A 14480-nucleotide genomic window follows, 5' to 3' on the forward strand; every position below is an offset into this window, starting at 1 on the left:
ATGGTCTCCATCTCTTGACCTCGTGATCTGCCCGCCTCGGCCTCCCAACCAAGTATTTTTAAAAGACAGGTAAAGGGGAGCAAGGAATGAAAACCATAAAACCATATGGATTGACTATATCACCTGTCGTAGTGGAAAGGGTCTCACAACCAAGTAAGAACAAGCAGATTTACATTCCAATCCTGGTTCCACAGCCTGGGACCCAGCACTCACCTTCTTTTGGCCTAATTTCCTCATCGGTAGTTTATTTAACTTTTTAAATTTTTTTTTTATTTTTTTGCAGATAGGGTCTTGCTTTGACGCCTAGGCAGTGTCGCAATCTCAGCTCACTGCAACCTCCGCCTCTGAGGTTCAAGCGATTCTCCTGCCTCCTGCCTCAGCCTCCGGAGTAGCTGGGACTACAGGCGCGCGCCACCACACCCCGCTAATTTTTGTATTTTCAGTAGAGGCGGGGTTTCACTATGTTGACAGGCCGGTCTGGAACTCTTGACCTCAAGTGATCTGCCCACCTCGGCCTCCCAAAGTGCTGGGATTACAGGCTGAGCCACCACGCCCGGCCGGTTTTCTCATCAGTAATTTAGATTTTAAAGTTCCCTTTAAGATTACTTAAGTACTTAAAGTCTAAGCTTTTCGATTCTTTATTTCTCAATGAGGTTAAGAAAGGAAGTATTTCATGGCCAGGCGCGGTGGCTCACGCCTGTAATTCTAGCACTTTGGGAGGCCGAGGCGGGCGGATTGCCTGAGCTCAGGAGTTCGAGACCAGCCTGGGCAACACGGTGAAGCCCAGTCTCTACTAAAATACAAAAAATTAGCCGGCTATGGTGGCGTTGGTCCCAGCTACTCAGGAGGCTGAGGCAGGAGAATCGCTTGAACCCGGGAGGTGGAAGTTGCAGTGAGCTGAGATTGTGCCATTGCACTCCAGCCTGGGCGACAGAGCAAGACTCCGTCTCCCTGCCACCCTCCCTCCCACCCCCCCACCCCCAAAAAAGCAAGGAAGTATTTTAGGAAACCGGACAGGAAATAGAACCATTAATAAGGAGAATGTCATCATTCACAGAGTGCCAGAAATTCATCTGGGATGAATATGCAGCTCCCAGTGCTCTTCACTAATTCTTATGTACATGACTTGATTAACAGTTAAAGAATATCCTGGTCTCCATTTCTGCCATTTTAAAAGTAAGTAACCATTAATTACAGAAGCGTTCCTAATAGGTGGTAAGGTGGTCATCTAGGGTATAGCTAAGGGCCAGACTCGAGTCAATTAGAATCCTGGGACCTGTCAAACGCAGTCCTGCGAAGCAGCCTTCAGACAGTGAATCTATAAAATGGATGGTTTCTTTCTTTCTTTTTTGAGACGGGGTCTCCCTGTCACCCAGGCTGGAGTGTAATGGTGCCATCTCGGCTCACTGCAACTTCCCCTTTCCGGGTTCAAGGGATTCTCCCACCTCAGCCTTCCAAGTAGCTGAGATTACAGGCACCCGCCATCATGCCCGGCTAATTTTTGTATTTTTGTAGAGACGGGGTTTCACCATGTTGGTCAGGCTGGTCTTGAACTCCTGAGCTCAGGTGATCCTCCCCCCCTCGGCCTCCCAAAGTGTTGGGATTATAGGCATGAGCCACCGCGCCCGCCCGGATGAATTTTCAAATAGAAACAATCCAGTTCCCCACATCACATGGAGATTGTGTGGATGGGTAATTCATGAAAAGCCTGGTGCTGGCACTCAGTCCCAATAAATGTTAGCTAAAAATTAAGAACTTTTCAAAGGGATGAATGTGCTTTCTAATAGAAGTAGCTGCCAGTGACATCTTGGGAGCCTCTTTTTAAAAGCAAAAAATTATTTCATCTTAAATTTTCACAAGTTCAGATTTTTATGTATCTGATTTTAACGGAGTATGAAACAGCTTGCTCTCGTAGTTACTCACCGTCATATGTTAATCGTATCATTTCTGAGGTGTTTTTTGATTTTACAAACCCTTAAATTAAGAAACGGATTAGGAACCGCCCATTAACACTGGTGGCAAATGATTTAAAATCAGGGTTGCTGGTTTTTCTGTGATAATCTATCGGCTTCAAGACGCACAGATCTCAATTTCTTGTAAAGAAGTTGCCTGATACAGTTTTCCACCGGAGAAAAAAATAAAGGCTGGTACTTGAAACCTGCAAGCCGCGCATTTGGAACCTCGGACTCAAGTGCCTATTACGTAATTCCACAGCGTCCCGGCCTCCAGGCCGTTTCCCGAGACCTCCAGCGAAGCGGGGGATAAAGTTACCACGCCCGCGGTGGCCGGGGACACTTTGAGTTTCCCGTGTGGCTTCTAGGGACGTTTATATTTGAATTTCCCTGAACCGCCGAGTGTGGGCGGTGGCGCAGATCCGCCCCGGAAACCTCCGGGCTCCTTCCCGCCTTTCTCAGGCCCGGCCCCTCCAAGGGGTCCCCGCGGGGCGGCGGGAGGGCCCGGAGGGCGCTGGGTCCAGAGCCGCGCGGGTGGGCAGTCCCAGGCGTCCTTCCTTACAGCCCTGAGACTGGTCCCGGAACCGCCCAGCCGGGCGGGCCAAGTGGACGGTTGCCCGAGGGCCAGATTTTAAATTTACAGGCCCGGCCCCCGAACCGCCGAAGCGCGCTGCCTGCTCCCCATTGGCCCATGGCGGTCACGTGGAGGCGCCGGGGCGCGCCGGCCATGTTGGGGAGTGCGGCACCGCGGCCCGCGCCACCTCCGCCCCCCGCGGCTTGCCTCCAGCCCGCCCCTCCCGGCCCTCCTCCCCCCGCCCGCCGCTCCGTGCAGCCTGAGAGGAAACAAAGTGCTGCGAGCAGGAGACGGCGGCGGCGCGAACCCTGCTGGGCCTCCAGTCACCCTCGTCTTGCATTTTCCCGCGTGCGTGTGTGAGTGGGTGTGTGTGTTTTCTTACAAAGGGCATTTCGCGATCGATCGATTGATTCGTAGTTCCCCCCGCGCGCGCCTTTGCCCTTTGTGCTGTAATCGAGCTCCCGCCATCCCAGGTGCTTCTCCGTTCCTCTAAACGCCAGCGTCTGGACGTGAGCGCAGGTCGCCGGTTTGTGCCTTCGGTCCCCGCTTCGCCCCCTGCCGTCCCCTCCTTGTCACGGTCCCGCTCGCGGCCTCGCCGCCCCGCTGTCTCCGCCGCCCGCCATGGCGACTGCGACCCCCGTGCCGCCGCGGATGGGCAGCCGCGCTGGCGGCCCCACCACGCCGCTGAGCCCCACGCGGCTGTCTCGGCTCCAGGAGAAGGAGGAGCTGCGCGAGCTCAATGACCGGCTGGCGGTGTACATCGACAAGGTGCGCAGCCTGGAGACGGAGAACAGCGCGCTGCAGCTGCAGGTGACGGAGCGCGAGGAGGTGCGCGGCCGCGAGCTCACCGGCCTCAAGGCGCTCTACGAGACCGAGCTGGCCGACGCGCGACGCGCGCTCGACGACACGGCCCGCGAGCGCGCCAAGCTGCAGATCGAGCTGGGCAAGTGCAAGGCGGAACACGACCAGCTGCTCCTCAAGTGAGTGCTAGCTGGCGGCCGCGTTAGCGCCAAGGAGGGGCGGGGGCGCAACCGCGGCGACCAGCTCACCGGGTTCTGCCGTGGGGAGGGAGCAGAGGCCAGGATGCACGCGTCCTTCTGAAGGAACAGGGTCTCGGTCTCCGGAAAGGAGAAAGAATCTAGAGTTCATAGCGGAGCAGGGGTCGCGGAGGGGGCTCGAGCTGTAGCGATGGGGGGCCGTGATGCCCATTTCTAGGTTTTGGATACCCGCTGGGACGTGGTAAGTGCGCGCCTGGGACTGCCGAGAAGGAGCTCCCGCTTTCGCACCTCGAATCCGGGAAGCCGGCGCGGAGAGGCGGCCCCTCAGGCCCCAGATGCGGGGAGCTGGAGCGCGAGCGCGCGCTCGCGTGCGCGCCCCAGTTTCCGGCCGGCGCGAGACAAAGCGTCTAGCGGATTTGCAGTGCCGGGATGGCCGGCCGGGGAGGACTGGCAGCCCGCCTCTAGAATGAATGAGCTTCGCGCGGGCAGAGAGAGGAAGGGGAGGGACCTTCCCGCAGCATCCGCGTCTCCTGGGGGTGGGTCCCGCTTTGGCGCGCTCAGTCTTGGCCCTGTGACATTTTGCGAAGATTCTACGCCTGCTTTAGGCGGGAGAGAGAGGCGGAGCTTGATCCGTGCGCCTCCAGCCAGCCCCGGGCAAGTTAGGTTTGCTAGCTGGTTAGCTTTCTCTGGGGAAATGTGTCCTGTCCCAGCGGGGATGGTGCGGTCCCTCGGGTGGTTCTGCGCAGGGAAGGAAAGCTGGGTTTATGCATGTCACGGCTACTGTTCTTAGAGTTGCGGTTCTCCTACCCCTCAGGCAGTGGCCCTCTGTCCCCAGCTTTTGCCTCCTCATAGTATAGTCAGGCTTTCGGGTAGGGACTGTGCTTAGTACCCCTTAGTCGGCCACTGTGCAGATAGTAGACCAGGGCAGGTGACAGGGTGCTGTGTAAATGCTGAGTGTTTGAGCGAAGGAGAGTTTGTAATTATTCACCTAAGCGAGTGCGAGTTTTCATTCCAGTGCACAAGGATATATTTGCAGACCTTTGCTGGCCTTATTTTGACTTTCTGATAAGCAAAATGGCCTGTCATCAGTAGGCAACAAGTGTTGATGTCATGCTTTAGAGATTTGCAAAATTTGGGTCTGGAATTCATGGTCGCCATTAGCACTGCCAGCTGAAATTTCTGGAGGTACCTTATTCTCACTTTGACACCCTTTGCCCCTGGATGTCTTTCTGTCTGTATCTGCGTGAATGTCCCTGTCCGAAGTCTCTATGTGATTTTGTGTATTTTTACTTATCCCTCCTATCATATATTTTCGGTTCATAAAAAAGCATGTGCACGTGGTAAGAATAAAATAGTATAGACTGGTTTGTAGCGAAAAACGATAACTGCACTACCCCTTTCCGGAGGCAATCACATTTATCTCTTTTTGTTTTTATTTCTTTGGATATTTAGTTATACAACTCGAAAATAATACTAAGCTTATATTTCCCTTTCTTGGATTTACTAAGCCTTGGTTCATCTTTTAAAATAAGCAGTCAGTTAACTCACACTATTATTTCTATGTTCCTCCAAATTTTTTGCCACTGAATTCCTTCAAATCTTAGATATCGTTGCTTGTAAGACTTGCCATTATTATGTGTACCACTAAGAAGATAAAAACATCAGGACCAACCGTGTAGGATCCATCCTGTTGGACCCATCATGATGGATCCAACCAGGATGGGTCCAACAGGATGGATCCTGGTTTCATAGATATTAAAATGTCACACAGGGCCGGGCGTGGTGGCTCACGCCTGTAATCCCAGCACTTTGGGAGGCGAGGTGAGCGGATCACTTGAGGTCAGGAGTTCGAGACCAGCCTGACCAATATGGTGAAACCCCGTCTCTACTAAAAATACAAAAATTGGCCGGACGCGGGGGCTCACGCCTGTAATCCCAGCACTTTGGGAGGCCGAGGCGGGCGGATCACGAGGTCAGGAGATCGAGGCCATCCTGGCTAACACGGTGAAACCCCGTCTCTACTAAAAATACAAAAAATTATCCAGACGTGGTGGCATGCATCTGTAGTCTCAGCTACTTGGGAGGCCGAGTCAGGAGAATCGCTTGAACCCAGGAGGCGGATATTGCAGTGAGCTGAGATTGCGCCATTGCACCCCAGCCTGGCGACAGAGTGAGACCCCGTCTCAAAAAAGAAAAAAAATCCGGGCGTGGTGGCGGGCGTCTGTAATCCCAGCTACTGGGGAGGCTGAGGCAGGAGAATTGCTTGATATCCAGGAGGCAGAGGCTGCAGTGAGCCAGATGGTCCACTGCACTCCAGCCTGGGTGACAGAGTGAGACTCCGTCTAAAAAAAAAAAATTCACACAGATCAAATATCTGTTGCGTACCAGTCACCGTTCTATGTTAGAGGATATGAACATTTTTTTTAAAAAAATGAATTACTGTTCTTTGTTGCTGAGAGTGTAGTGGGGGAGCTATATCCCAGCAAGTAAAGAAAGATTGTCTTTTGTCTGGTGTGAAGCATTTTGATGCTGGCGCTTTTGTAATCTTTCCAGGAGTTAGCCACAGGTTTTTCACACAGTAACAAGGCTGCCGCCTGGCTGACAGTAGTTGTAAATGTATCGATTCTAAAATGCATGCTGGTTTCAGTGGGGTTAAAAAATGAGAATAATGTGTATTAGAATCAATGAAATAATGCATGTGATACAAGTTAGGTAATAGCAGATGCTAAGGGAATAAAAATAAAGCGGAGTGAAGGGCTAGTGTGATTAAGTAAGGCCTGTCTGAGGAGTTGACAGTACCTATTCTCTGAGGGTTAGTAGTGTTCTGGAATTATATTTTTCTTAAGTCTGTGCTACTGTATGTATATTCCTATTGCCAGGATTAGATGACTCTTCTTTTCCCCCCAACATACCATCATTTGCTCAAAACATGCCACATTTTAGTTTGCTCCTTATTTGAATTAGGACTTTTTTTATATGGATTTATTCCTCAATAGCTTTTCATTTTTCTTGTTAAGAAAAATTTGCCCTCAGTGTGTTTGCAGAGTTTTTGAAGATATTTAATCATAATATCTATCACATGAATCTGCTTTCTTCCCTAGAGTTCTCTTTGCTTAAGGTAGGCTGTGTACTGATGTCCTGTAACTTATTAAAGACTGCTTCCTGGCCAGGCATGGTGGCTCACACCTGTAAAGCACTTTGAGAGGCCTAGGCAGATGGATCACCTGAAGTCAGGAGTTCAAGACTAGCCTGGCCAACATGGCGAGACCCCGTCTCTACTAAAAATACACAAATTAGCCGCGTGTGGTAGTGGACGCCTGCAATCCCAGTTACTGTGGAGGCTGAGGCAGGAGGCATCGCTTGAACCGGGGAGGCGGAGGTTGCAGTGAGCTGAGATCACACCACTGCACTCCATCCTGGGTGTATTTTCCTTTTCCTTGGTTTCTTCATATTTTGTTGAAGAACATCCTTAAGTAATTTATTCAGAAAGGATGGCAGGAGGTAAACTTTCTGAGTCCTGTATGTCTGAAAATAGCTTTGGGCTAGGTATAGAATACTAGGTTAACATTTTTCCAGAACTTGGAAAGTATTATTTTGCCCTATTGTCTTCTGGCATCCAGGGTTGTTAATGTCTTTTTTTTTTTTTGAGACGGAGCTTGGCTCACTGCAACCTCTGCCTCCCAGGTTCAAGCGATGCTCTTGACCCAGCCTCCCAAGTAGCTGGGATTACAGGTGTGCACCACCACACCCGGCTAATTTTGTATTTTTAGTAGAGACGGGGTTTCACCGTGTTGGCCAGGCTGGTCTCAAACTCCTGACCTCAGGTGATCCACCCACCTTGGCCTCCCAAGGTGCTGGGATTATAGGCGTGAGCCACCATGCCTGGCCTATATTTAATTTTTTATTTGGAACTAGAGTGTTTGTAATTAAGTATAATCATCATTTAGGTAGATTTAGATTAAGAAAACAGCTTTGAGAGAATTATAGATTCCAGGTTACTTAGTTTCTTTTTGGTTCCTCAGCACACAAGATACCTTAGAGGCAGAGCATGGAAATTTGCTTGGTCTAAAGAGAATTTGGCAACAGTTTCCATGCAAGTGGTGTCTGAATCCATAGAAAACAGATCTCATATGTAAGGTACAGTTACTCTGATTCAGTCCAAGACGGATTATATTTTGCTGAAAGCTTTTTTGGGAGAACAGTTTCCAAAAATGATGATGAATGCCATCACTCAACACTTTAAACAAAAAGTACAGAGAAATTGACTTGTTTCAGAATTTCAATGTTAACTATACGGGAAAACTAGATATAACAGAAAGTTAAGTGTTTACATCAGTCTTCAATAACTGATTTTGTGGATTCAGACATTTATTTTCCTTCAGTGATACAGGTCCCCTATCTTTTCTGTAAAACCCTGGGGGCCAGATGTGCTTTGGAAGTTAAAGCAATTCCAATTTAAGATGGTAATATGATGCACATACTGGATATGACACCCCCAGTGGGGTTTATAGATAGAGTTGGGTAGATAGAGTTAGCACTCTATCATGAAACATTTCTGAGGGAAAGATGGCAAGTGGAGAAAGACAGATTGAAAATAGACCTGGTTTCAGGTCAGGTTTTGCCACTAAATGTGTTAATAAAAATTTTAGGTTTTCAAACTCTGGAAGTATAGATAAAAGATTGTGAATTTTTGTTTTTATTTATTTATTTTTTGACACAGAGTCTCGCTCTTTTGCCCAGGCTGGAGTGCAGTGACACAATCTCAGTTCACTGCAACCTCTGCCTCCTGGGTTCAAGCAATTCTTCTGCCTCAGCCTCCCAAGTAGCTGGGATTACAGGCACCCGCCACCACACCCAGCTAATTTTTATATTTTTAGTAGAGACCGGGTTTCACCATGTTGGCCAGGATGGTCTTGATCTCTTGACCTCATGATCCGCCCGCCTCTGCCTCCCAAAGTGCTGGGATTACAGGCGTGAGCCACTGTGCCTGGTCAAAAACATGCTAATCTTCTTTAGGAGCATTTTCTTTGTACATAGGATGATTAATTGAAAAACAAAAACCTTTGGCTGGGTGTGGTGGCTCACGCCTGTAATCCCAGCACTTTGGGAGGCCGAGGTGGGTGGATCATGAGGTCAGGAGTTCGAGACCAGCCTGACCAACACTGTGAAACCCCATCTCCATAAAAATACAAAAATCAGCCGGGCGTGGTGGCGCACGCCTGTAATCCCAGCTACTTGGGAGGCTGAGGCAGGAGAATCTCTTGAACCCAGCAGGTGGAGGTTGTAGTGAGCCAAGATCGTACCACTGCACTCCAGCCTGGGCGACAGAGCGAGACTCTGTCTCAAAAACAAAAACAAACAAACAAAAAAACCACAAAAAACAAACTTTTATCATCCTGTGTATTACTATATCTTTTTTTTAATGTACTGATTTTGCCCTGTTTGAAGCAGATTGACAGTATACACCCTGGCCTTAATATAAGAGTTATCAAACTTTTATATTTTTATAACTCTTAAAATATAAGAGTTATAAAACTAGTTTTCTTTATAAGAGTTATAAAACTAGTTAAACTGCTTTTCATAGTTCTTTTATAACAGAGTTATGTTAAATGTTACTTTAATTTTCAAGGGAAGACTTGGAAGGACCAAACCCCTAAAAATGATTTAAAAGTCTAGGAAGCAGGTCCCAAGTAATTAAACTGTCATGACATTTCCTTCCCATGTTTTCAAAAGATGTTTGATAAAGCAAGATCTTTTGGAGTTGTTTATTTAACTTAGGGGATGAGACTAGGTAATATTTTGCATACCCAGATTCAAGGAAGTAAACAGGCAGAATGAAAGATAAAGCACTATTAAAATATGGTGGGTCTTTTCTTTTTTGTGTCTTTACACAGTTGCTGGTTATATTTATTCTTTCGTTTGTATAGATGGTGTCACCTCTGATATGTCTGAGTTAGAAATCTTCAGACTTTTTTTTTTTATGCCATTAGTGTAAGTCTCTTTCATGTACAAATGTTGAGAATGAGCCTCAGGTATCAGTTGAGTAATGGGACCCTGTATAGGTCCCATTATTTTTAGGATCAGGGAAGTTTTTAAAATCAGTTTTAAACCCTTTTTACAGTGTACCTCTTTGATAAGGAGATTGTGCTTTGGCTGTCATTTGAATTTTTTTTTTTTTTTTTTTTGAGACAGAGTTTTGCTCTCGTTGCCCAGGCTGGAGTACAGTGGTGCGATCTCAGCTCACTGCAACCTCCGCCTCCCGGGTTCAAGCAATTCTCCTGCCTCAGCCTCCCAAGTAGCTGGGATTACAGGCATGCGGCACTACGCCCGGCTAATTTTGTATTTTTTTTTTAATAGACGTGGGGTTTTTCCATGTTGGGCAGGCTGGTCTGGAACTCCCAACCTTGGATGATCCACCCGCCTTGGCCTCCCAAAGTGCGGGGATTACAGGCGTGAGCCACCGCACCTGGCCCGCTGTCATTTGAATTTTTATTATTTTATTTTATTTTTTTGAGACAGAGTCTCGCTGTGTCGCCCAGGCTGGAGTGCAGTGGTGTGATCTCGGCTCACTGCAACCTCCGCCCCTCCAGGTTTAAGCAATTCTCTGCCTCAGCCTCCGGAGTAGCTGGGATTACAGGCACGTGCCACCACGCCTGGCTAATTTTTTGTATTTTTAGTAGAGACGGGGTTTCACCATCTTGCCCAGGCTGGTCTTGAGCTCCTGACCTCGTGATCCACCCGCCTCGGCCTCCCAAAGTGCTGGGATTACAGGCGTGAGCCACCGTGCCTGGCTTGAATTTTTTTTTTTTTTTTTTTTTTGAGATGGAGTTTTGCTCTGTCTCCCAGGCTGGAGTGCAGTGGCGCCATCTCGGCTCACTGCAAGCTCCACCTCCCGGGTTCACGCCATTCTCCTGCCTCAGCCTCCTGAGTAACTGGGACTACAGGCGCCCTCCACCACGCCGGGCTAATTTTTTAAAATATTTTTAGTAGAGGCTGGGTTTCACCGTGTTAGCCGGGATGGTCTCGATCTCCTGACCTCGTGATCCGCCCGCCTCGGCCTCCCAAAGTGCTGGTATTACAGGCGTAAGCCACTGCCCCCCGCCCGAATTTTTAAAAATTAATTTTATTATTATTATTTTTGAGACGGAGTCTTGCTGTGTCACCAGGCTGGAGTGCAGTGGCACAATCTTGGCTCACTGCAATCTCTGCCTCCCGGGTTCAAGCGATTCTGCCGCCTCAGCCTCCCAAATATCTGGGATTACAGGCACCCGCCACCATGCCCGGCTAATTTTTTTTTTTTTTCTAGTAGAAACGGGGTTTCACCATGTCGGCCAGGATCATCTCGATCTCCTGACCTCGTGATCCGCCCGCCTTGGCCTCCCAAAGTGCTGGGATTACAGGTGTGAGCCACGGTGCCCTGCCTAAAAATTATTATTATTATTTTTTAATAACTGAGTCTTGCTCTGTCGCCAGGCTGGAGTGCAGTGGCACGATCTCAGCTCACTACAGCCACTGCCTCCCGTGTTCAAGCAATTCTCCTGCCTCAGCCTCCTGATTAGCTGGGACTACAGGCACACACCACCACGTCGGTTAATTTTTTTTTTCTTTTTTTTTTTTTTTGTATTTTAGTAGAGACGAGGTTTCACCAGGTTGCCCAGGCTTGTCTTGAACTCCTGAGCTCAGGCAATATCTGCCTGCCTCAGCCTCCCAAAGTGCTAGGATTACAGGTGTGAGCCACGGTGCCAGGCCAAAAATTAAATTTTTTATACAGCAAATGTATATTCATTATAGAAAAGGAGAAAACACAAACACCAAGAAGAAAATTCTTGGTTGGGCCTTAGGTTGGGCCTGGTGGCTCATGCCTGTAATCCCAGCACTTTGGGAGGCTGAGGTGGGTGGATCACCTGAGGTCAGCAGTTCGAGACCAGCCTGGCCAACATGGCAAAACCCTGTATCTATTAAAAATACAAAAATTAGCCGGGCATGGTGGTGGGCGCCTGTAATTCTAGCTACTTAGGAGGCTGAGGCAGGAGAACTGCTTGAACCTGGGAGGCAGAGGTTGCAGTGAGCCGAGATCGTGCCATTGCACTCCAGCCTGAGTGACAAAGCAAGACTCCGTTTGGGGGGTGGGGGAAAAGATGCAAGAAAAAAAAAAAGCTGACATTTATTTTGTGCCAATTCTGTTTGCCAGGCATTACAGTAGATGCTTTACAGACATTATCTTTTTTTTTTTTTTTGATGCAGAGTCTGGCTCTGTCGCCCAGGCTGGAGTCCTGGAGTGCAGTGGCGCGATCTCGGTTCACTGCAGGCTCCATCTCTTGAGTTCACGCCATTCTCCTGCCTCAGCCTCCCAAGTAGCTGGGACTACAGGTGCCCGCCACTACGCCCGGCTAATTTTTTGTATTTTTTAGTAGAGACGGGGTTTCACTGTTAGCCAGGATGGTCTCGATCTCCTGACCTCGTGATACTCCTTTCTTGGCCTCCTAGAGTGCTGGGATTACAGGCGTGAGCCACCGTGCCCGGCCAGACATTATCTTTTAAGCTTATGATAACTGCTGATGAGTGAGGAAACTTCAGGCTCAGAGAGTTTAAGTATTTTGCCTGGTATTACTTAGCAAGTAATGAAAGCTAGAAAGGATGGTAGCCTGACTTCTAGCATTGTGATAGGGTTTTCACATACATAACCTTATTTCATCCATACAACAGTGGTCTACAGGTATTACTCTGGTTTACCGACATGTAGCAGGCTCACAGAGCATCATTATCTGTGGTTGGTACTTGAAGTCTCAGATAGGATAGTTGATTTTCAGATCCCTTTGGGTGCTACTTTTGGAAATGCTACTAGTTGCATGTTTTTCACGTTGATAGTTTGTAGCCTTCAAGGGAGGTAATTTTGGATTTGTCAGAAGGGTAGTGGTCAGTAGTTGAAACAGCTGTTTGAAATACTGAGGGCTTCCTTTGCTAAAGAAAGGTGAAGATGAATTACTGAAAGAGATCGCTTTTATCTTTTTTCTCTTCTTAAAAAGCTACTTTCCAACTTTATTCCATGCCTTAATAATTTAAAAGAAATTAAAACCTCTAAATAAATCTTTAATACTCATGACAGGGTGTTCTTTCATTCTTTATTCAAGACACATTTTTGTGGAACAGGTACTATATGCCAGGTCTTGAACCAGATGCTGGGAATAAAGAGATGGGATACTCAGTCCCCATTATCAAGTTACTTACAGTCTAGTGGGGAAGACAGAAAACCAACACTACAGGATTGTGATACTGTAAGTGCAGTATACTAATAAAATATATTAAGTGCTGTGATGCCAGTATCCAGGTGTTGCTGTGGAGAAACAAGGACCGCTACCTAAGGCAGGCTAGGAGCCGTTTGAAATTTTGAAAGACATCCCAGGGGAATCTGAGCTAAGCGCAGGGAGGTAAGTAGGGATTTGCTTCTAAATGGAAAATGGAGAGTGAATTGTCCTGAATGTCAAATAATTTATATAACTGGAGCCATATATATGTGTATGTGTGTGTATATATACATCTTATATGTATATGTTATATATAACATACACTTTATGTATATGTTATATATAACATACACTTTATGTATATGTTATATATAACATACACTTTATGTATATGTTATATATAACATACACTTTATGTATATGTTATATATAACATACACTTTATGTATATGTTATATATAACATACACTTTATGTATATGTTATTTATATATGAAGTATATGTTATACATAATGTGTGTGTGTGTGTGTGTGTATATATATATATATATATTTTTTTTTTTTTTTTTTTTTTTTTTTTTGAGGCAGAGTTTCACTCCTGTTGTTGCCCAGGCTGGAGTGCCGTGGTGTGGTCTCGGCTCACTGCAAGCTCCACCTCCCGGGTTCAAATGATTCTTCTGCCTCAGCGTCCCAAGTAGCTGGGATTATAGGCGCCTGCCACCACACCCGGCTAATTTTTGAATTTTTAGTAGAGACAGGGTTTCAGCATGTTTGCCAGGCTGGTCATGAACTCCTGACCTCAGGTGATCCACCCACCTCGGCCTCCCAAAGTGCTGGGATTACAGGTGTGAGCCACTGCACCTGGCCTACTGGAGCCATCTATATATTTAATACATGGGGTGGGGAAGGGGATTGTATTTTTAGTAATGAGTGGACCCAAGATTTTAAGGCAGAATTGTGACATGATCATTCTGGCTATGCTGTGGAGGGAAAAAAAGAGGAGAGGTACAAACACTAATAAGAACACTTGGGGAGTAACAAGGCAGCCCTTGAACTGAGGCAGGTGGAAGAAAGGAGAGAAGGTGGATTTAAGAGATACTGAACATAAGGGACTAGGGAGAAGAAAGAGTCTAGGGTGACTGCTTCCATGCTTGGGTGCCTGAGTAGACAATATTGCTCTTAACCGAAATTGGTGGGGAAGGAACAGGTTTGGAGGACCCTAAGTCAGTGAATTAGTGGTGTTTGCCGGACTTTAGGTAGCAATGTTAGTTGGCAATTTGAAGCACTCAAGAGACATGGAAAGCATGCGCATATGAGGACTGGGTAGAGAAAGGAGAACCCACAATGGGGATGATAAGTAATAGAGAGGTGAGGCTGGGCGTGGTGGCTCATGTCTGTAATCCCAGCACTTTGGGAGGCTGAGTGTGTGGATCACTTGAAGCCAGGAGTTTGAGACCAGCCTGGGCAACATGGCGAAACCCCGTTTCTACTAAAAATACAGAAATTAGCCAGGCGTGGTTGCACATGCCTTTAATCTCAACTACTGTGGAGGCTGAGGCAGGAGAATCACTTGAACCTGGGAGGCGGAGGTTGTAGTGGGCGGAGGTTGCAGTGAGCTGAGATTGCGCCTCTGCACTCCAGCCTGTGTGACAGAGGGACACTTCATCCTAAAAGGTGAGAAAAGAGAGGTGAGTCATGGAACAAGGGTTTTT

General features: G+C 47.5%; 1 protein-coding gene across 2 annotated transcripts in view; it reads left to right on the forward strand.

Annotated features, from left to right (window-relative positions):
* Positions 1-2657: 2657 nt before the first annotated feature.
* Positions 2658-14480, forward strand: part of LMNB1 (lamin B1) — a 61870-nt gene continuing 50047 nt past the window's right edge. Inside the window, exon 1 of one of the 2 annotated variants that reach the window (XM_004042428.4) lies at positions 2658-3506. In XM_004042428.4, the coding sequence (XP_004042476.1) occupies positions 3148-3506 (359 nt within the window). In that variant the 5' untranslated portion in view covers positions 2658-3147. Of the gene's footprint in view, positions 3507-12934; positions 12953-14480 lie in introns of those variants that run through there. The other variant, XM_063706739.1, reaches the window with a different exon arrangement.

This window comes from Gorilla gorilla, chromosome 4, assembly GCF_029281585.2.
Source record: "Gorilla gorilla gorilla isolate KB3781 chromosome 4, NHGRI_mGorGor1-v2.1_pri, whole genome shotgun sequence".
Taxonomy (NCBI): Eukaryota; Metazoa; Chordata; class Mammalia; order Primates; family Hominidae; genus Gorilla; species Gorilla gorilla.